At 52.7% G+C, this 14,622-nt stretch overlaps 1 protein-coding gene across 1 annotated transcript; it reads right to left on the bottom strand.

Annotated features, from left to right (window-relative positions):
* Positions 1-2,609: 2,609 nt before the first annotated feature.
* On the bottom strand, positions 2,610-14,067 carry SLC29A3 (solute carrier family 29 member 3). The gene is made up of 6 exons (XM_072871008.1): positions 13,968-14,067; positions 12,933-13,193; positions 8,712-8,794; positions 7,420-7,646; positions 6,099-6,261; positions 2,610-5,382 (listed from the first exon to the last, which is right to left on the bottom strand). The coding sequence occupies exons 2-6, from the start codon at positions 13,179-13,181 to the stop codon at positions 4,713-4,715; spliced, it is 1,392 nt and encodes a 463-aa protein (XP_072727109.1). The 5' UTR covers positions 13,182-13,193; positions 13,968-14,067; the 3' UTR covers positions 2,610-4,712.
* Positions 14,068-14,622: the final 555 nt, after the last annotated feature.

The raw sequence follows: 14,622 nt of genomic DNA, 5'->3' as shown, positions 1-14,622 counted from the left end.
CTGCCGAAGACGACAACCACCAGCGTTTCAAGCCCTCGGCTCGCGTGCCCCTTTTCAGGAGGATGCTCGCCGGAGGCATGCCGCAAAGCCACAGAGGTTGGCGAAGGAGAAAAAGGGCCGAGAGATAAAATACCTTGAAACAGGTGTTTTCTGTGGCTGTGGAGGGCGAGGCAGCAGCGTTTTGGAGGGGCAGGGGTCAGAGAGCATCACCCCATCCGTGGGGGGGTGATGGCTCTCCGCGCACTGCCCGAGCCCATGGGGCCACACAGAACAGGGCACGGCCTGGAGACCCTGCTGCCCATACCAATGAAGCTACCACAGGGCAGTAATTAGGAGTGAGGTCAGGCACACCGGCCCTTGGCTGGCCATGGGGACTGCCAGAGCTCGTTAGGAGCTTTGTCTGGATGCCAGGGACAGGCACAGATGCAGACGTGCAGGGATGGCTCTGTGCTGCTGGGCGGAAGCTCTGCCGGGTGCCACATACCACCACCCTTGCAGCCCCTGCTCCCACAGTTGAGCCACCAAAAGCAATTTCACTTCAGCCGTGTAGGCTTTTGACTGTGCATCCCGGTGAAACACTGAAAGGGTGAGTCCTCCCCCAAAACACGTACAATGGAGCAGCTGAGAAGCAGCAGAGCTTCTTGTTGGTCACCACCAAGGTGATGCTGAAGGACAGTGAGGTTGTTTCAAAGATGCTTCCACCTCCCAAAGGGTCATAGTGCCGCACCAAGCCTCTGTAATGCAAAGGCTGGTATCACAGATGGAGAAGCGGCAGCATTTCTACCCTGTGGGGCACTCCACCGAGTTGGGACAGGCTAAACAAGGCTTTGGAGATCAGAGAGAAAGAGGGACAGTCACTTGTGACTGATGGGAGATGAGTATCACTCCATAACAAAAGTTTCCTTTCCTCCTAGGGTGCATTTGTTTGCTTTAAAACCCTCAATACCTACACTTAAAGGCTCCAGCTCTGAAGCAGGAAGGAGTAGTTGGCACCACCAAGCTGAAAGAGAGGACAAAAAAAGGTCGGGCATAGGCTCAGTTACTCTCCTTTGAGCAGAAGCTGCAACAGATGTGTCTCCTCCGCTTTCTGCCCTTTCATCCAACCCCCTCCTGCTCCCCGCACCCTCCCATCTTGCTGGCGTTGCTTTGCCAGTTCACAGCTTTCATCTCCCCTCGGCCAGTTGGATTTAACACCAAAGGCCATTTGAGAAGCCAGCGTGGGACAGGCGCAGCATCCCGACCACGCCGGGCTGCCAGCCCTCCGCAGAGCTGGGGGAGTGCGGGGCTCTCCATCCTCCTGGCTGCCGTGCCAGCAACGCTGGCCCCGAGTGCTGGGCAAACAGTGGCTTTGCCACTTGGCACTGAGCAGGGATTTGTGCACATCTTTGATTTAGTTTCACTTTGTAGGCCCACCTTCATGAATTTTGCAAGCGCCCACATTGCTCATTTTATGCCCACTGGTGAGAGGAGGCCAAGCCCTGCAGAGAGCACATGGTCCTTCCCCCGCCGGCCAGCTCACACCCCACATCCCTCAGCTGAAAGATGGTGAAAACATTTACAACCCTGCTAGTCTCTCTTAAGCAGCTGAGGGGATGGTGTTAATTAAAGATACAAATCTGGCAACGCCATTTTGGACAGGCAAGGAAGACCCATGGATCCAGCTCAGCTCCCAGCCCTCGGGTGTCCCAGGTCCAAACAAAGACCTGGGGAGCCACGCTCTCTTGTAAAGCTCTTTGAGACCTAGAAGTGTTATCTCCTGGCTAAATACCATGAAGTAGGTTTTGACCCCTGCAGCATTTCTGCTGGCTGTCCCACCTTGATGCTGGTGCAGAGCAGTGAGCATGTGTCATTCCTGAACTGGAAAGTGGGGTCAATGGCTGCATTCCTTATCAAAGATACATTATTTAAAACCATCAAGAAATAAACCGTGGTTGCATTTCCACTAACACGTCTGAAAAACAGCTCCACATGGCAGACACAGCATCCTTTGTTCTGCCTTGCAACCACCATTCCCCTTGTCATTCTGCATTTTCTTAGCTTGAGCTCTTCGATATGGCCTATGCAGAGCATCAGATGCGACTTTGCCCAGGCAGTATATAGCAGTAATTACTTCCCTGCCGTCATACGCAACGCCCTATGAATTACCTGTCCCCTTTTGCAGGGGGATCACCCACGTGCTCATGGCTCAGGCTGCCTGTCAGCATCCATCCCCGTACCATGGCACTCCCACCAGCAGCCCCTGCTTTACACTCAGACCTCATTCTTGCCCAATTTGAACCTGTATTGATTTTCCCCATCATTTCTCTAACTTTTCTTAGCTGAATACCATCAAAGACAAAGGATAAATTCCCTTTTTGCCTGCTTCCCCTGCAGATGCAGCAAGTACACTCTCCCCACCTACCTGCAGGTCATTTGGAGATATTAAATTAGAATAACTGGGCTCTCAAAGCAATTCTCTCGAGGCTCCTTCACCCGGCCCTTGTCAGTGATTTCTCCAAGTTTACAATCCAAGCTGGGAGAGAAGGATGACCAGAAGGAAAAATGCAAACTAAAAGCACATGCATCGGTGCATCTCCAAGAGAAATCACTTCAGACAGCAGCAGTTGGACAGTATCAAGAATTAACTTTATTAGCAATGGTACCGGATAATTAAGTTCTGTATCAAGAGGTATTCAGTCTGTAACATGAGGGAGAGGATCAGCAGAGGTGTAAAGCAACCAGCAAATGAGCAGAATCCCATTATACCTGGGACCGGGGGAAAACGAGTTGAGGAGAGAAGACCACGCGGCAGGCTCTCGAGTGGGAAGCACTGAAGGCCACAAAGGGACATTTCGGTTGCCAACACGAGGTTGGCTTAGGCTTTTCAGCCATGACCAACTTAGTGCATTACCCCAAGCAACATGGAGGCAATGGGAGCGCTCACCCTCGTGAGTGGCACCCAGCCGGCTGGCCAGCATCACTACCTCAGCCCTTGGGCTGCCCTTCGAGCTGAGGTCGACCTTCACCTGGGTCAACACTGGCCAAAGCGGTCTCTCGCCAAGCGTCGAGTGCCAAAGGGCTGCAAACCTAGCAAAGCGATAGGATTAAGAGCCCGCACGTGCAAAGTCGGGTGCCGTAAAGGTGCTCCTCAGTACCGCACACCCTGTAAATTTTCCACTCATGTCTGGATTTTATGTTTAAATAAAAATCAGCCATAAAGCAAAACTGTGTGTGTATTGCCATTGAGCCCAAATTAAACACTGGAAAGGATTTGTGTAACAAAAAAACCACCCACCAAGCCTACATTCCACCCCGTGGCAATAACCACTGTCAATCCTGCAGCTCTCCCAGCAAAGCCAGGGCGGCCGTGGGTGGAAAGGCACCAGCCCTGCATCCTCCCTCTTGCTAACCACCACATCCAGCACAGCAGGGAGACAGGCTGGCAACCCAGACCAGCAGCTTCTCCACTACTCGGTCAAGCAGGAGATGCTGAGAGAGCATCCATTAATGACCCAGACTTAAAGGAAGTATTTTCCATAGATAGCATCCCTGAGGTATCAGCTGTAATGCCAAGTTATGCCATTACATCCTCACTTACCAGTTCACCTCTCCTAGACCATAAATCCATGCAATTTGACTAAATAAATACAATAATTGTATTTAGTCCAGGCTGCATTTGCATATGGAATTTTAAGTGACTTTAAAAGCCGTTCCCCTTTGGGTGGGCCATCTTTTTGGGTGTCACAGTACCCCACCCCTCTGAAAGCATCTGGACACCATATGCCGCCTGTCTACCTAAATTAATCAGCTTTCTGCTGAGAACATCACATCAGAGCCTGTCTAATACCTCTCCCTGGCTTTTACAGACCTTTCTCAAGGCAGACTAAAGGCACCTTAAAAACCTTAGGTTAGGACCACTTAGCATTTCACTTTCCTTGGGGTTCAGCTGCAGACAGTAAGTTAGAGTCCACAACCGTCACACCGTGGTCACAGCAGGAGAAATGGTCTCAGGTTGGCCACGACATACAGCCCCGGCACTAGTAGCACTGTGCTGGGAGGTGGATGATCCCTCAGTTCAATCTTATCTGGAAAAATAAAAGCAAGAAGTCCAAGCAGAGAGGTTTCCCTTACATATGCTTTTTTGTGGCATGAATGTATGAAGACCCCCTGAAACGGTGCCCTGCTCCCTGGTGTAGCTGCTATCTGCTCCCGAAGCTCGCTTGAAGGTGCTCCAGGGCTCAAATCCCCTTTAGCTCACCACCACCATCACAGCTTGATGAAGGGGGGTCCCCCCGAGACCACCAAAACACTGCAGGGCTAAACTCATAACAGCGAGGCAGCAAAACCTGAGGTGCCATCAAAAGCCCTGGTTTCAGTTTAAAACCAGCGTGGTGGCACCAGCAAGCCACCCTTGCCCACTGGCACTGGGGTTAGGGACAGTTTTCCCTGTGCCCCTGGTGCTTCCCTGAGCTCCCTGGGGAGGATGAGGCTTTTTTGGTCTGTTTGCTCTGGTTGAGCCGGGGAGTGACAAATGTCCGACGGGACCTCCCAAGCACAGGGGACACACCTTCCCAGAAGGAGGACTTTCCCACTGGATGCAACCCGCCCCACCTCCCCACCCCAGACAGGCAGCCTGCCCTAAAACCGTGGCGTGCCTGGCTTTTTGGGGAAAAAATCCTTAAATATGCAACAGCAGCACTGCAAACCAAGGGCATCCCCCCCCGGCTGCTCCTCTACATGAGGTGGACAACAAGAACGGAGCAGGCAGACCCCACAGCCAGCCCCAGCATGAGGTAAAATGTCATCACCACCCCCGCCGCCTCGGCCAGCTCTTTTGGCACGATCTTGGGGCCATAGACAATGACCAGCGTCCCCAGGTAGCCGTTGCTCAGCCCCAGCAGCGCCGTGAAGACCACCGGGTAGATGTCTCGGTTGAAGACCACTGTCCGGATGTGAGCCCGGGGTTGGTAGTTGCTGAGGATGAAGAGAGGGAGGAAGATGGTCCTGAGGAGGACAAGGGCAGGCAGCATCTTGCTCTTGGGGCCGGGAGCCTGGATCCAGGCTGTGATCTGCCTCCCGCACCAGTCGGCAAAGTTGTAAAGCAGAAAACTGGTGAGCGGTGCAAAGTACTTGGTGCTCCACAGGCTTCCCGAGGACTTGCTGACCGACTCGATGTTGGAGGAGAGAGAAGGGAAGATGACAATAGAGATGAAGAAGACATAGAAGAGGCAGAAGCCGAGGAGGGCGGTCTTCTGCAGGATGGGGCAGAGTGGAGGGATGCCGGTGCCTTTTGCAAGGTAGGAGGTATTTGTGGTGCCTCCTGGCTCTGCCTCATCCTCCGCAGAGCTGTCGGGTGGCATGGCAGACAAAGATGGGCTCTCCTTCTGGCTGCTCATGTAATACCTGGAAAAAGAGAAGGAGGGAGATTATTAGCCAAGTGTGGGGGGGAACCCAAACTAAGATTTGGAGAGAGAGCAGGAGAGAAGTTGGTGACGCAGGGATGTCTGCTGGACCCAGTGAAGGCGGTTGCAGCGACCCCATCGCATCTCCAGCTCCCACCTCGTATGGCAAGGTGACCCTCAGGGACCCACCACCCCTCTTCCCCACCACGGGGATCCCTTTACACCTTCGGTGGTTCACAAGGAGCCCTACTGCATGCAGGAATTTGGGGGCCAGGTGGTTTCGGGGGTTGCAAGCACCAACAAGACCAATGGGTCGTACACATCAGTGCATGACATTACAGATATGGACGCCCTACAGGGACCCACCTAGCTGTCTCCTTCCAGATCACGGCTCTCTGCTGACTTCATGCATTTTAGAAGCCCCTGCATCAGCACCCCTCTCCCCCCAGGGGAGGCTTGCCAGAAACTCAGCACGCGCCGGGGCAGGCGCCCAGTTTCGGTCTGTGGTTTCAGTCAAATGGGGAAGTGTGGCTGGTGGAGGCACAGTGCTGGAGCCGGAGCATGTGCGGTGCCGGGTGGGATGCCGGGGGGCGATGGGGCAGGGACTGGCACAGCAAGCATCTCATGGGTCCCCCCAGCAAGCCTGCTCAGCACCGACAGTAGCAAACCCTCCCGACCCATGCTTGTGAGATGCCCACGGCAGGCTGGTGCACACACCTGGAGTACTCCAGCCTGGGAAGGAGGAGGTACACCATGATGCAGATGACGATGAAGATGTCGGCGGTGAGGAAGTAGGCCAGGGCGCTGTCTGTAACGTCGGCTGCTGCCGCCAGGTCTATCACGGAGGCGACGGCGCTGATCGTGCCGCCCATGGCCTGACCTGCGTGAGGGACCAGAGAATTGGAGCTCAGTGCCTGGGGCACAGTTGAGGGACATTGAGGTGGCAGAGAGCAACCCACAGCACCTCCAGCAAGGAGGACTTTGATAGAGGGGGAACCCAGAAACAGCAGCATCCTCTTATTAATACCTCCTGGTGTGCACAAACCCCCCAGGGGAAGCAGCTCACCCCCCTGCCCCACACACTGGTCCCCAAACCCAGCTCAGGGTGCAGCCGCACACACCACCTCATCTCCATTTCCATGCCTTGCTGCAACGCAGCTATTTGTGGGGCTGCATCACAGCCCAGGTCCCATCCTGCATCCATTCCAACACAGCTGCAGCACTGCACAAGGGTCAGGATGGGACCCAACCCGCTGGGCTTGCATGTGCTGAGTCCTGCAGAGAAGGTCCAAACCCTGCCCAAAGCCTAAACCTGGCTTTCCACTGGCACACATATAACCGCCTCTCTTCTGCACTCCCCTAGACAGGAATTCAAGCCACCAGCAACAGGTATGCCATCTCGGGAATGCAGTTATTTCCCCCACTGGGCTAAACTCATTAAAACACTCCTGTCTCAACCCCGGGAAAAAATTCTCCATCTTGATTTTTTTCCCCTTCCCCTCTTGGTTTGTCATCCATTCCACAGCACATTTATAACGTTATCAAACCTCCAGGGAGCTCATCACTCATGACTCCCAACGCCCCTCATCACTCATGGAAATGCACGGAAATGCTGAACAGAAAGGAGGAGACAATGCAAAGTTGAAGATTCCTCCAGCTGCAAATGGAGGAGCTGAGGGACGTATCTCCTTCCTCCCTTTCTCCCTGCACAGAACAAATAACCAGGTCAAGCCATCACGCTGGCTGGAGCTACTCTGCAGGGTGTTCACCCCCTGGGCAGGGACGGTGAAGGACTGCCACTCTCCTTGTCTCTGCTGAGCCCTCAGCACTTTGGTTTATGGATATTTACACAAACGACAGCACTGGCTCATGTGACCGAGCATGTTTCTCCTTCAGCAACTTCCCTTTATCTTTAAGGCAAAGTCAAGTTTCTAAAATAAACCCCATGTGATGAAATGCCAGATGCAGGAAAAAAAACCAACCACAGAAAACCCAAGAGCACGATCCCACCAGGACGGTGTGGCTGAGGAACACCAACCCGAGATCAGCGCCTGCAAGTTCTTCATGGGGAAGCAGCTGCTCAGGCCGAAGATGCTGCTGGTGAAGACGGTCGAGGCGCTGCTGACGATGACCACGCAGCCGATGGTGAGGGCAAAGAAGCAGGTGGTCCAGGCGGAGGTGTCGACCTTCACCAGCACCGTGATCACCAGGAAGACGGCCAGCATGACGAGGAGGGAGGACACGATCCGGACACTGGCAGGCACCCTGCGGACAAGGGGAAGGAGAGACTCCTGCGTTTAAAACTATAACATGAAGGCACGACGCAGAGGACACCAACTCCTCTGCTTGCAAGAAGCATCAAAGAAAATAAAGAAAGGTGGGGGAGATGAGGAATAAAAAGTACTGCTTTTTCTCAGAAGCCTTTAGATGTTAACCCTGCGATTTCCACTTCTGCCATCAGTAGGACTAAGTCTATCAGCCCAACTGAGCTGTAAATACCCATTTCTCCCAGAAATCAAGAGCTATCCCCATCACTGGCTGGAACAACGTACAGCAGCAGCGATAAAGCCTTCCTGGGGAACACGGCAGGCTGGGTGAAAGCAATCCCAGGCACATCACTACAAGTAAATTAGTTGCTTGAGCACGGAGGTTGCTTATTACCCAGCTGGGAGACTGGGGGCTGGCCTGGGGGCAGGACGAAGGGGGCGAAGGAGAGAGGTGGGGAGCCGGAGCGGCAGCCAGGATCTAGAGATTAAGCACACAAACACATTCCTCTGGGCCTGCAAACATGCGGGAGTTTGATCTGGGATAAGGAATGGTACAAATGAGGGGAAGCGGCTATTTTAGATTTACGTCAAGCTTGCAACAGGGCACAGATGGTCCGTTTCTTAACCCAGTTCAGCGGCTGGTAGGACTAGAGCAAGGCGTTACTCCTGCCTGGATGAGCCCAGCTCTTGTCAGTCAGCCAGTCCCCTGGTGACAACGATGGCATTTTTAAGAGGAAAGACAGTTTGCCAAGCAATTAACCAAGGAATTTATTAGGAATTTATTTACAGTGGTGCAACTCCAGGCACGGGTGCTGCTGGCAGGGAGCAGGGTGCTTCACCCCGCTTCATCGCAGCCGGCTGCAATTCAGGCAGGGACAGACAAGGGGATTTTGGCTGCACAGGGAGGCTGCGCTCACGATTCCCCGTGTGCCCCATCGCTTCCCCCCAAGGGAAGGGGAGGCTGAGCGGGGGGCCACAGCTGAAGCTGCAGAAAGGCAGGAGCGACACGGGCAAAGCCAGGGAGAGCCACGGCTAATGGACCCAGGAACGCAGCAGCACTTACTTGTTGACGAGCAAGAAGTTTCCTATCAGGCACAGCACTGAGGGCACAGTCGAAGCGATGGAGATGTAACTCTCAAAAAAGTCCTGCCAGGGGAAAAAAAAAAAAAAAAAAAAGAAAAAAAAGGTAGGAGGGGAACAACACATGAATTTCAAGTCCTACATACGGCACAATACAACACGCATAGGGAGTTGTGATGTAGGTGTCCACCTCATTGCATCGTAGCACGTGTTGCAAAGCTGCTCAGGTTGATGGGGAAAGGGAACGGGCGATGGAAACCACCCCGGGGCTGTCTCGTCCTGCAACAGGCCTGGGATATTTCAGGAAATTAGGGACATAAATTCAGAAGTAAAAATGGTGAAGGAAATACCTGCCTTACTGCTGCGCTGGCCCCGTGGGGCAGCAACCAGAATAAGGAGGTCTGAATTTCTCTGGCTGGCTCCAGTGGCCTGGACAAACCCCGTGAACATTTTACCCTACTTGGGCTCTGTGAGGGCTGGTTTTTATAAACTGGGACACAAAAGCATTAATATTATTAGCTAACTGCCTCAAAAGCCCAACCTGCGCACCCCTCTCCACCCGGAGCGACCAGGACACCATGCCTGAGAACGTGCTTGAGCAAAAGCAGCGCGGGTGGGGACACAGGGACATTATTTTCGCTTCCGGTCTCGCCCTCTGCACACACAAAACTCATTGAGAAACTATATTGAGACTCAACACACATTTACTCTGGGGACTCGTATATCGTCCGAGCAAGTCAGCTGCAGCATCAGTCAATATTCACCAGCCCGCCTCACACAGAGGTCAGGCTGGGCACGCAGAAAGCAATAACCACAGCAGAGAGAGAGATATTTCTCTGCCAAGATTGCAGCCAAACGCTTACATTTTCAATCCATTTTATGTATTATGTTGTTAAAGCATGTCTGCTCCATCTCCTCCCCTCGAGGTGCTTAATCCCCTGTTTTTTCTGTGGGAATCTCAGCCAGCAGGTAGGACGATGCTCACAAAGAGGATGACCTACATATCAACCCCCACCGTGATGGACTTTCATTTTCTGCAGTTACCTAGCTACAGAGACGGGGCCATGTCATGTCCGAGTGCGAGAAGGCACTTGGCACGTTTTCTCTGCACTTTTTTTTTTTTCAGCTTTGCCTCATAGTCTTTTAATCAGTTTACAAGCATGTTCATTTATTCTTCCCTATCAGGAGCTTTACTGTAAGCGACGGAAAATCTAATAATCACTCCTAGAGGGTCCATATAGATGGAGACATAAATGCCTGCACTTAGATCAGCTTGGCGAAGCAGGAAGCTCAAAGCTCTACGGCCACGTGATGAATTATAGGAGAAAAGACAAAGCAAAATGCAAAGTTGGCTGCTAAAACTAAAGCTTATTTATCAACCTACTTAAAACAAACCCCCAAACCAACCCAGGGATATTTAATATACTTCAAAGTTAATTTTCTTTTTCTTTTGGGGGGTGGGGAGGAAGACTTTATAATGCTTTCCACCAAGCAGAAGTATATCCACACTTGCAGTAATGAAGCATCTCTGCTGGATTACAAGCACCCCAGGGAAACATTCATTTGCTCCCAACAAACGTGCACACACCAGTGGTGGGAAGAGAACTGGGGAAAGTATTTAAGAAACTGAGGAGCCTGCACTGCACTAGGAAATTTTACCATGCCTTACCCACGGCCAAACCCTGCTGGAAAAGAAAAGCCAAGTAGAAGGGTTTCAATTGCTGTTGTTTCTGTGAAAAAGGAAAGCCCTCATGTCACATTTTTAATGCAGCAGCAGAATGGCGAGCGGCAAATTTAATCCATGCCTGGATCAAGGGAAAAATATCAGGCTCCAATACTCATCTCACCTCTTTGCTCCTGCTCATTAGGTGTTAATCCAGCTCAGATTGTAACTCTTCTCCCCGAGTGGGTATTCACACCCATCACAGACATGCTTTCAGAGCAAATTTTTGGCTATGCAACATATATCTAGTTCTTCCCCCTTTCTGCTGAGCGCTCCCTGACCAGCCGGCTCATCTCCTCCGGGCATCCCTTGCTTGCAAGGGCCGAACTCCCCATCACTGACATGGTTTTAGACGAGAAACGCAGGCACTGAAAGACTGTCACCCCTTTCCTTGCTAATAATAAATAATAATAATAATAATCCACAAAGCAAACCCAACACCTTCCTCCCACCTCTGCCTCTCGCGGGGGAAGGTGTCATCCCTCAGCCATGGAGCTGAGGTGTGTAATAGAGGTGTTTGACCCTGTATTAACTACAGCATCTTCAAACACGCTGCCATGGTGCACAGCACACACTCAGTACCTTAAAAAAACCCCAAACAAGAACAAAGCATCATGGTGGCAAATTAGTCACTGGCATCAGCCGGTGCTGCCCAGAGTTGCAGAGGTGCTGTGGCAAAGGAGTTTTTATTCTGCTCCAGCCTAGACTCGGCATCTGGGCTCCTGCCGGGCTGGAAAAGCAATCCAGGCCCACAGCGGCGGCTGAAGGCACCGGAGCATTACCTGGAGCACAGGGCATGAAGTCAGCAGCAGCGAGCAGGCTGGAGCCAAGAGCAGGCTGCCAGTCGCAGGTGCATCTTTCCGCAGTTGAGCTCTGTTTGCAGGTAAGCCCTCCTGCCACAGCGCCATGGCTCGCCATCCCAGGGCAGAAACGGGGCCGACTGGTTTATTTTTGATGAGACTCAACTGCCATGGAAAAGCCAAGTTGCTTTTCACCAGAGGAAGTAAAAAGCATTGCGCCACGGCCATACAGAAAGTGGAAAAACATCTTTTCAACAAAGTAATGGCTGATCCGACCAAAGTAATGGCTGTATTCCTATACAGCTGTGCAAGTGTTTTTAGGAAGAAGACACCTGGCGATACTTACTCTACTTGAAAACAGCTTTTCAAGAATTGCCTTGGCTAAGCATGACGTAGAAGCAATGAAGAGTGGGTGGGATGCAGGGAATGTGGGAGGACATCATGCCACGTGGTGGCGGAGCACCCTTCGCCCCTCTCTGAGCACCCTTGCTAGCAGAGGGGCACCTGTTTGTGATCTTTGGGCACCACAGGGGCTTGGTCTCCACCAGTTTAATGCACCCAGTACTCGATTTACACCAGCACCTGGTTCAGCATCCTGGTACAAGCACTGTTGGTGACACTCCGCTTCCTCCCCATCAAAAACACAGCCGGCTTAACAACTATGAAAATTAACGCAGCTGTGGGTGCCGCACTGGTGTGAGAAATCATAAAGAAAACATGAGTGTCACACCTGGCTCTGTGTTTATACAAAATTAAGATGTGCCCAAACCACTTCAACAAGCCTGGCAACAGGAGGAGGTCACGACGCAGCCTCATCACACCAACACTTTTTCCAGCCACAAAGAAAATGGCATTGCTTTGTCAGGGGGGCACAGGGAAATAATCCTGCTGTGGCAGGAGAAGCAAGAGAAGGCAGCTTTTTTGGGGAGAAAAAGAGAGGCCATCAAGCCTGCCGCCCCAAGGCTGGCTCATCAATCGCCCCGTGACAAGCTCCTCGTCCCATATGCCAAAAGCCAGATGTTTATCGCTGCAAGGAGATACTCTGGTCACACCTGCCAGATCTTGAAGGAAAAGCAGTAAAGCATCCGGGGGGGCTCGAGACTATCACAAGCCACGTGCTCCGGGGCTGGTGCTCCTGCAAAGCCCTGCTGCCACCTCCAAATGACGTGCTGCACCAGCCAGTGCAAGGGAGAAAATGCCCAAAATGTGTTTGATGCCTCACCACGGAGCCAGAAGTTCAGGCCAATTTATCTCCCAGCCCACAGGGAGTTGCGGCCGAGTCCGGCTGGAAAAGCACAGAGCCCTGCAGGGCTCAGGGGCTCACCAAGCATGAAGTAAAAAAAACCAAAAAACCCAACACAAACAGATTTTTACCTTGCACCGTAGAAATTACCCTATGAAAGGGAGCCTTGCTTATGGGGCAGGTTAAGCCAAATTTTTTAAATGCACCTTAAACCTTAGCACTTCAAATACAGGTAAGAGACAGACCTCAAAGTGCCACGCCTTTCAGTTTTAAGCACCTTTCTTGCTACTATTTGTGCTCCCCAAATAAACCGCTACCCAGGTTTGTGGCAGGCAAAACCCCAGAGGACATTCACTCACCTTTTGGGGAAGTGGAGGGGAAAAAGAGCAAGTAAGGAAGGAAAGCAGCTTTTTTTCTGCTTGAAAGTAGCACACTCACCCGCAGATCGGATGCTGCCTGTCCTGCCGGGCCTGCCTGACCCGAGCAGTTTTGCAGCTTGTACATCCAGTAGTGCTTTGCCGTGATGAAAAAATTCCAGGGCAGCAGGGACCCGATGCCCAGGAGGAAAAAAATAAGGTAGGCCCCATGTAAGCGGTCGCTGGGCTTTTGCCGGCTGTATCTGCTCACTGAGGGCTCCTCGATCAGGGGCTCATCATCCAGGGGAAAGCTGCGGGCTGCCGGGTGCATGATGCTGGCATGCTGCAAAAAACAACCACCAAAAAATATACTATCACGTGAGGGGTGCAAACCGTTGTTCGCAAGCCACTGTGCGTGGCTCCCTCCTCCTTTGGCCTGCGATCACGCAGTGAATGCCAGATGAGTGAGCTGAACCGACTTGGCACAGGGACAGCTGGCTCCCCGGAAAGCGTGGGAGAGGGGACCCGAGACACGGCAGGGATGGGCTCTGCCGTGGCAGCACCCACGTTTCCGTCCATAACTAATAATTAACCCATCCCCTTGGCCTTGCAAAAGCAGGAAACCTCAGCACGTACAAGGCTCCAAAAAAAATTAACAGCTTGTAAACTAACAACGCCATCAGGTTTTGCAGAGTGACCTATAAACTAGCATAACACCAGCGGGCTTTCTAAAACGACTTGTAAACTAATGCAACACCACCAGGCTTTGCAGACCGGCTTGTAAACTAATAGAACACCATCAAGGCTTTGCAAAAATTACTCATAAACTACCATTACACCATCGGGCTTTCGGCAAGGACTTGTAAACTAATGCAACACCAGCAGGCTTCGCGAAGCGAGTGTAAACTAACGCGGCTTTGCTAAACGACTACAGCACCGTCAGGCTTTGCAAAGCGGCTTGTAAACTCTCGCCCGGCGGCCCCGGGGGAAGGGCCGAGCCAAGTGCAGGGGGAAATGCCGGAAATCAGGGATTTTGCAAAAAGCGTTCCATTTCAGGAGGGGGAAGCGCCGCACCCCTCCCGCCCCCCGCGCCCGCGCCCCCCGCCGCAGCACTTACTGGGGCACCGCACGGCCCCGCCGCCTCCTTCCCCGCCGGGCCGGGCCGCCCCGCTCCGCTCCACCCCGACGGGGGTGGCTCCGGCCCGGCCCCGCGGGCGGTGCTGCGCGGGCGGAAGGGAGGCGAGGGGCGGTGCAGCTCGGCGGCGCTCGGGCACAGCCTGGCCCCTGCTCCCCGGCATCCAACAAATTCCCCCCCCCCCCCTTTTTTTTAACTATTAACTGCATCTGTCCCCAGCTGACCTCTTGCAGATGCACCGCAAGCAGCACCGGGGACCCCACGGTTTTAAATAAGCAGCGCTCTCTTACAATCAGTGTTACTTACGGCCTGGCTTACGGTGTGGGGATGATAAAAGCTTTCCCCTAGGCTTGGTTTTTGGTGGAATTCATCAAGGCGCGAGCACATCATCCACTACTGAGGTTGTGAGGGCTGAGAATGGGGAGCATCTTCTGGAGGGTGAGGGACCCCTTACCAGAGCTGGGACACGAGCTCCTCCTTCACTCGCTTCACTTCCTGCAATGCCCCATTAGGAAGAATTTCACTGTAAAGTCCTCAATTTCTTCCAAACTACACTTTCACAGTCACCTTGAGGGCACCGTGGGACTATGAAGGAAAACATCATTAGCCTTCTTCCTCTCCCCCACTCTTCTTCCCC

Source organism: Ciconia boyciana, chromosome 8 (genome assembly GCF_034638445.1).
Source record: "Ciconia boyciana chromosome 8, ASM3463844v1, whole genome shotgun sequence".
Taxonomy (NCBI): Eukaryota; Metazoa; Chordata; class Aves; order Ciconiiformes; family Ciconiidae; genus Ciconia; species Ciconia boyciana.
This window is presented reverse-complemented; position numbering and strand designations above follow the sequence as displayed.

Excerpts from the sequence above, each read along its gene's own strand:
- SLC29A3 (XM_072871008.1), bottom strand. The coding sequence starts at position 13,181 with ATGCACCCGGCAGCCCGCAGCTTTCCCCTGGATGATGAGCCCCTGATC. Across the intron at positions 6,262-7,419 it reads CTTGCAGGCGCTGATCTCGG|GTCAGGCCATGGGCGGCACG; the intron begins GTTGGTGTTCCT and ends TCCCTCACGCAG. Across the intron at positions 5,383-6,098 it reads CCCAGGCTGGAGTACTCCAG|GTATTACATGAGCAGCCAGA; the intron begins GTGTGTGCACCA and ends CTCTTTTTCCAG.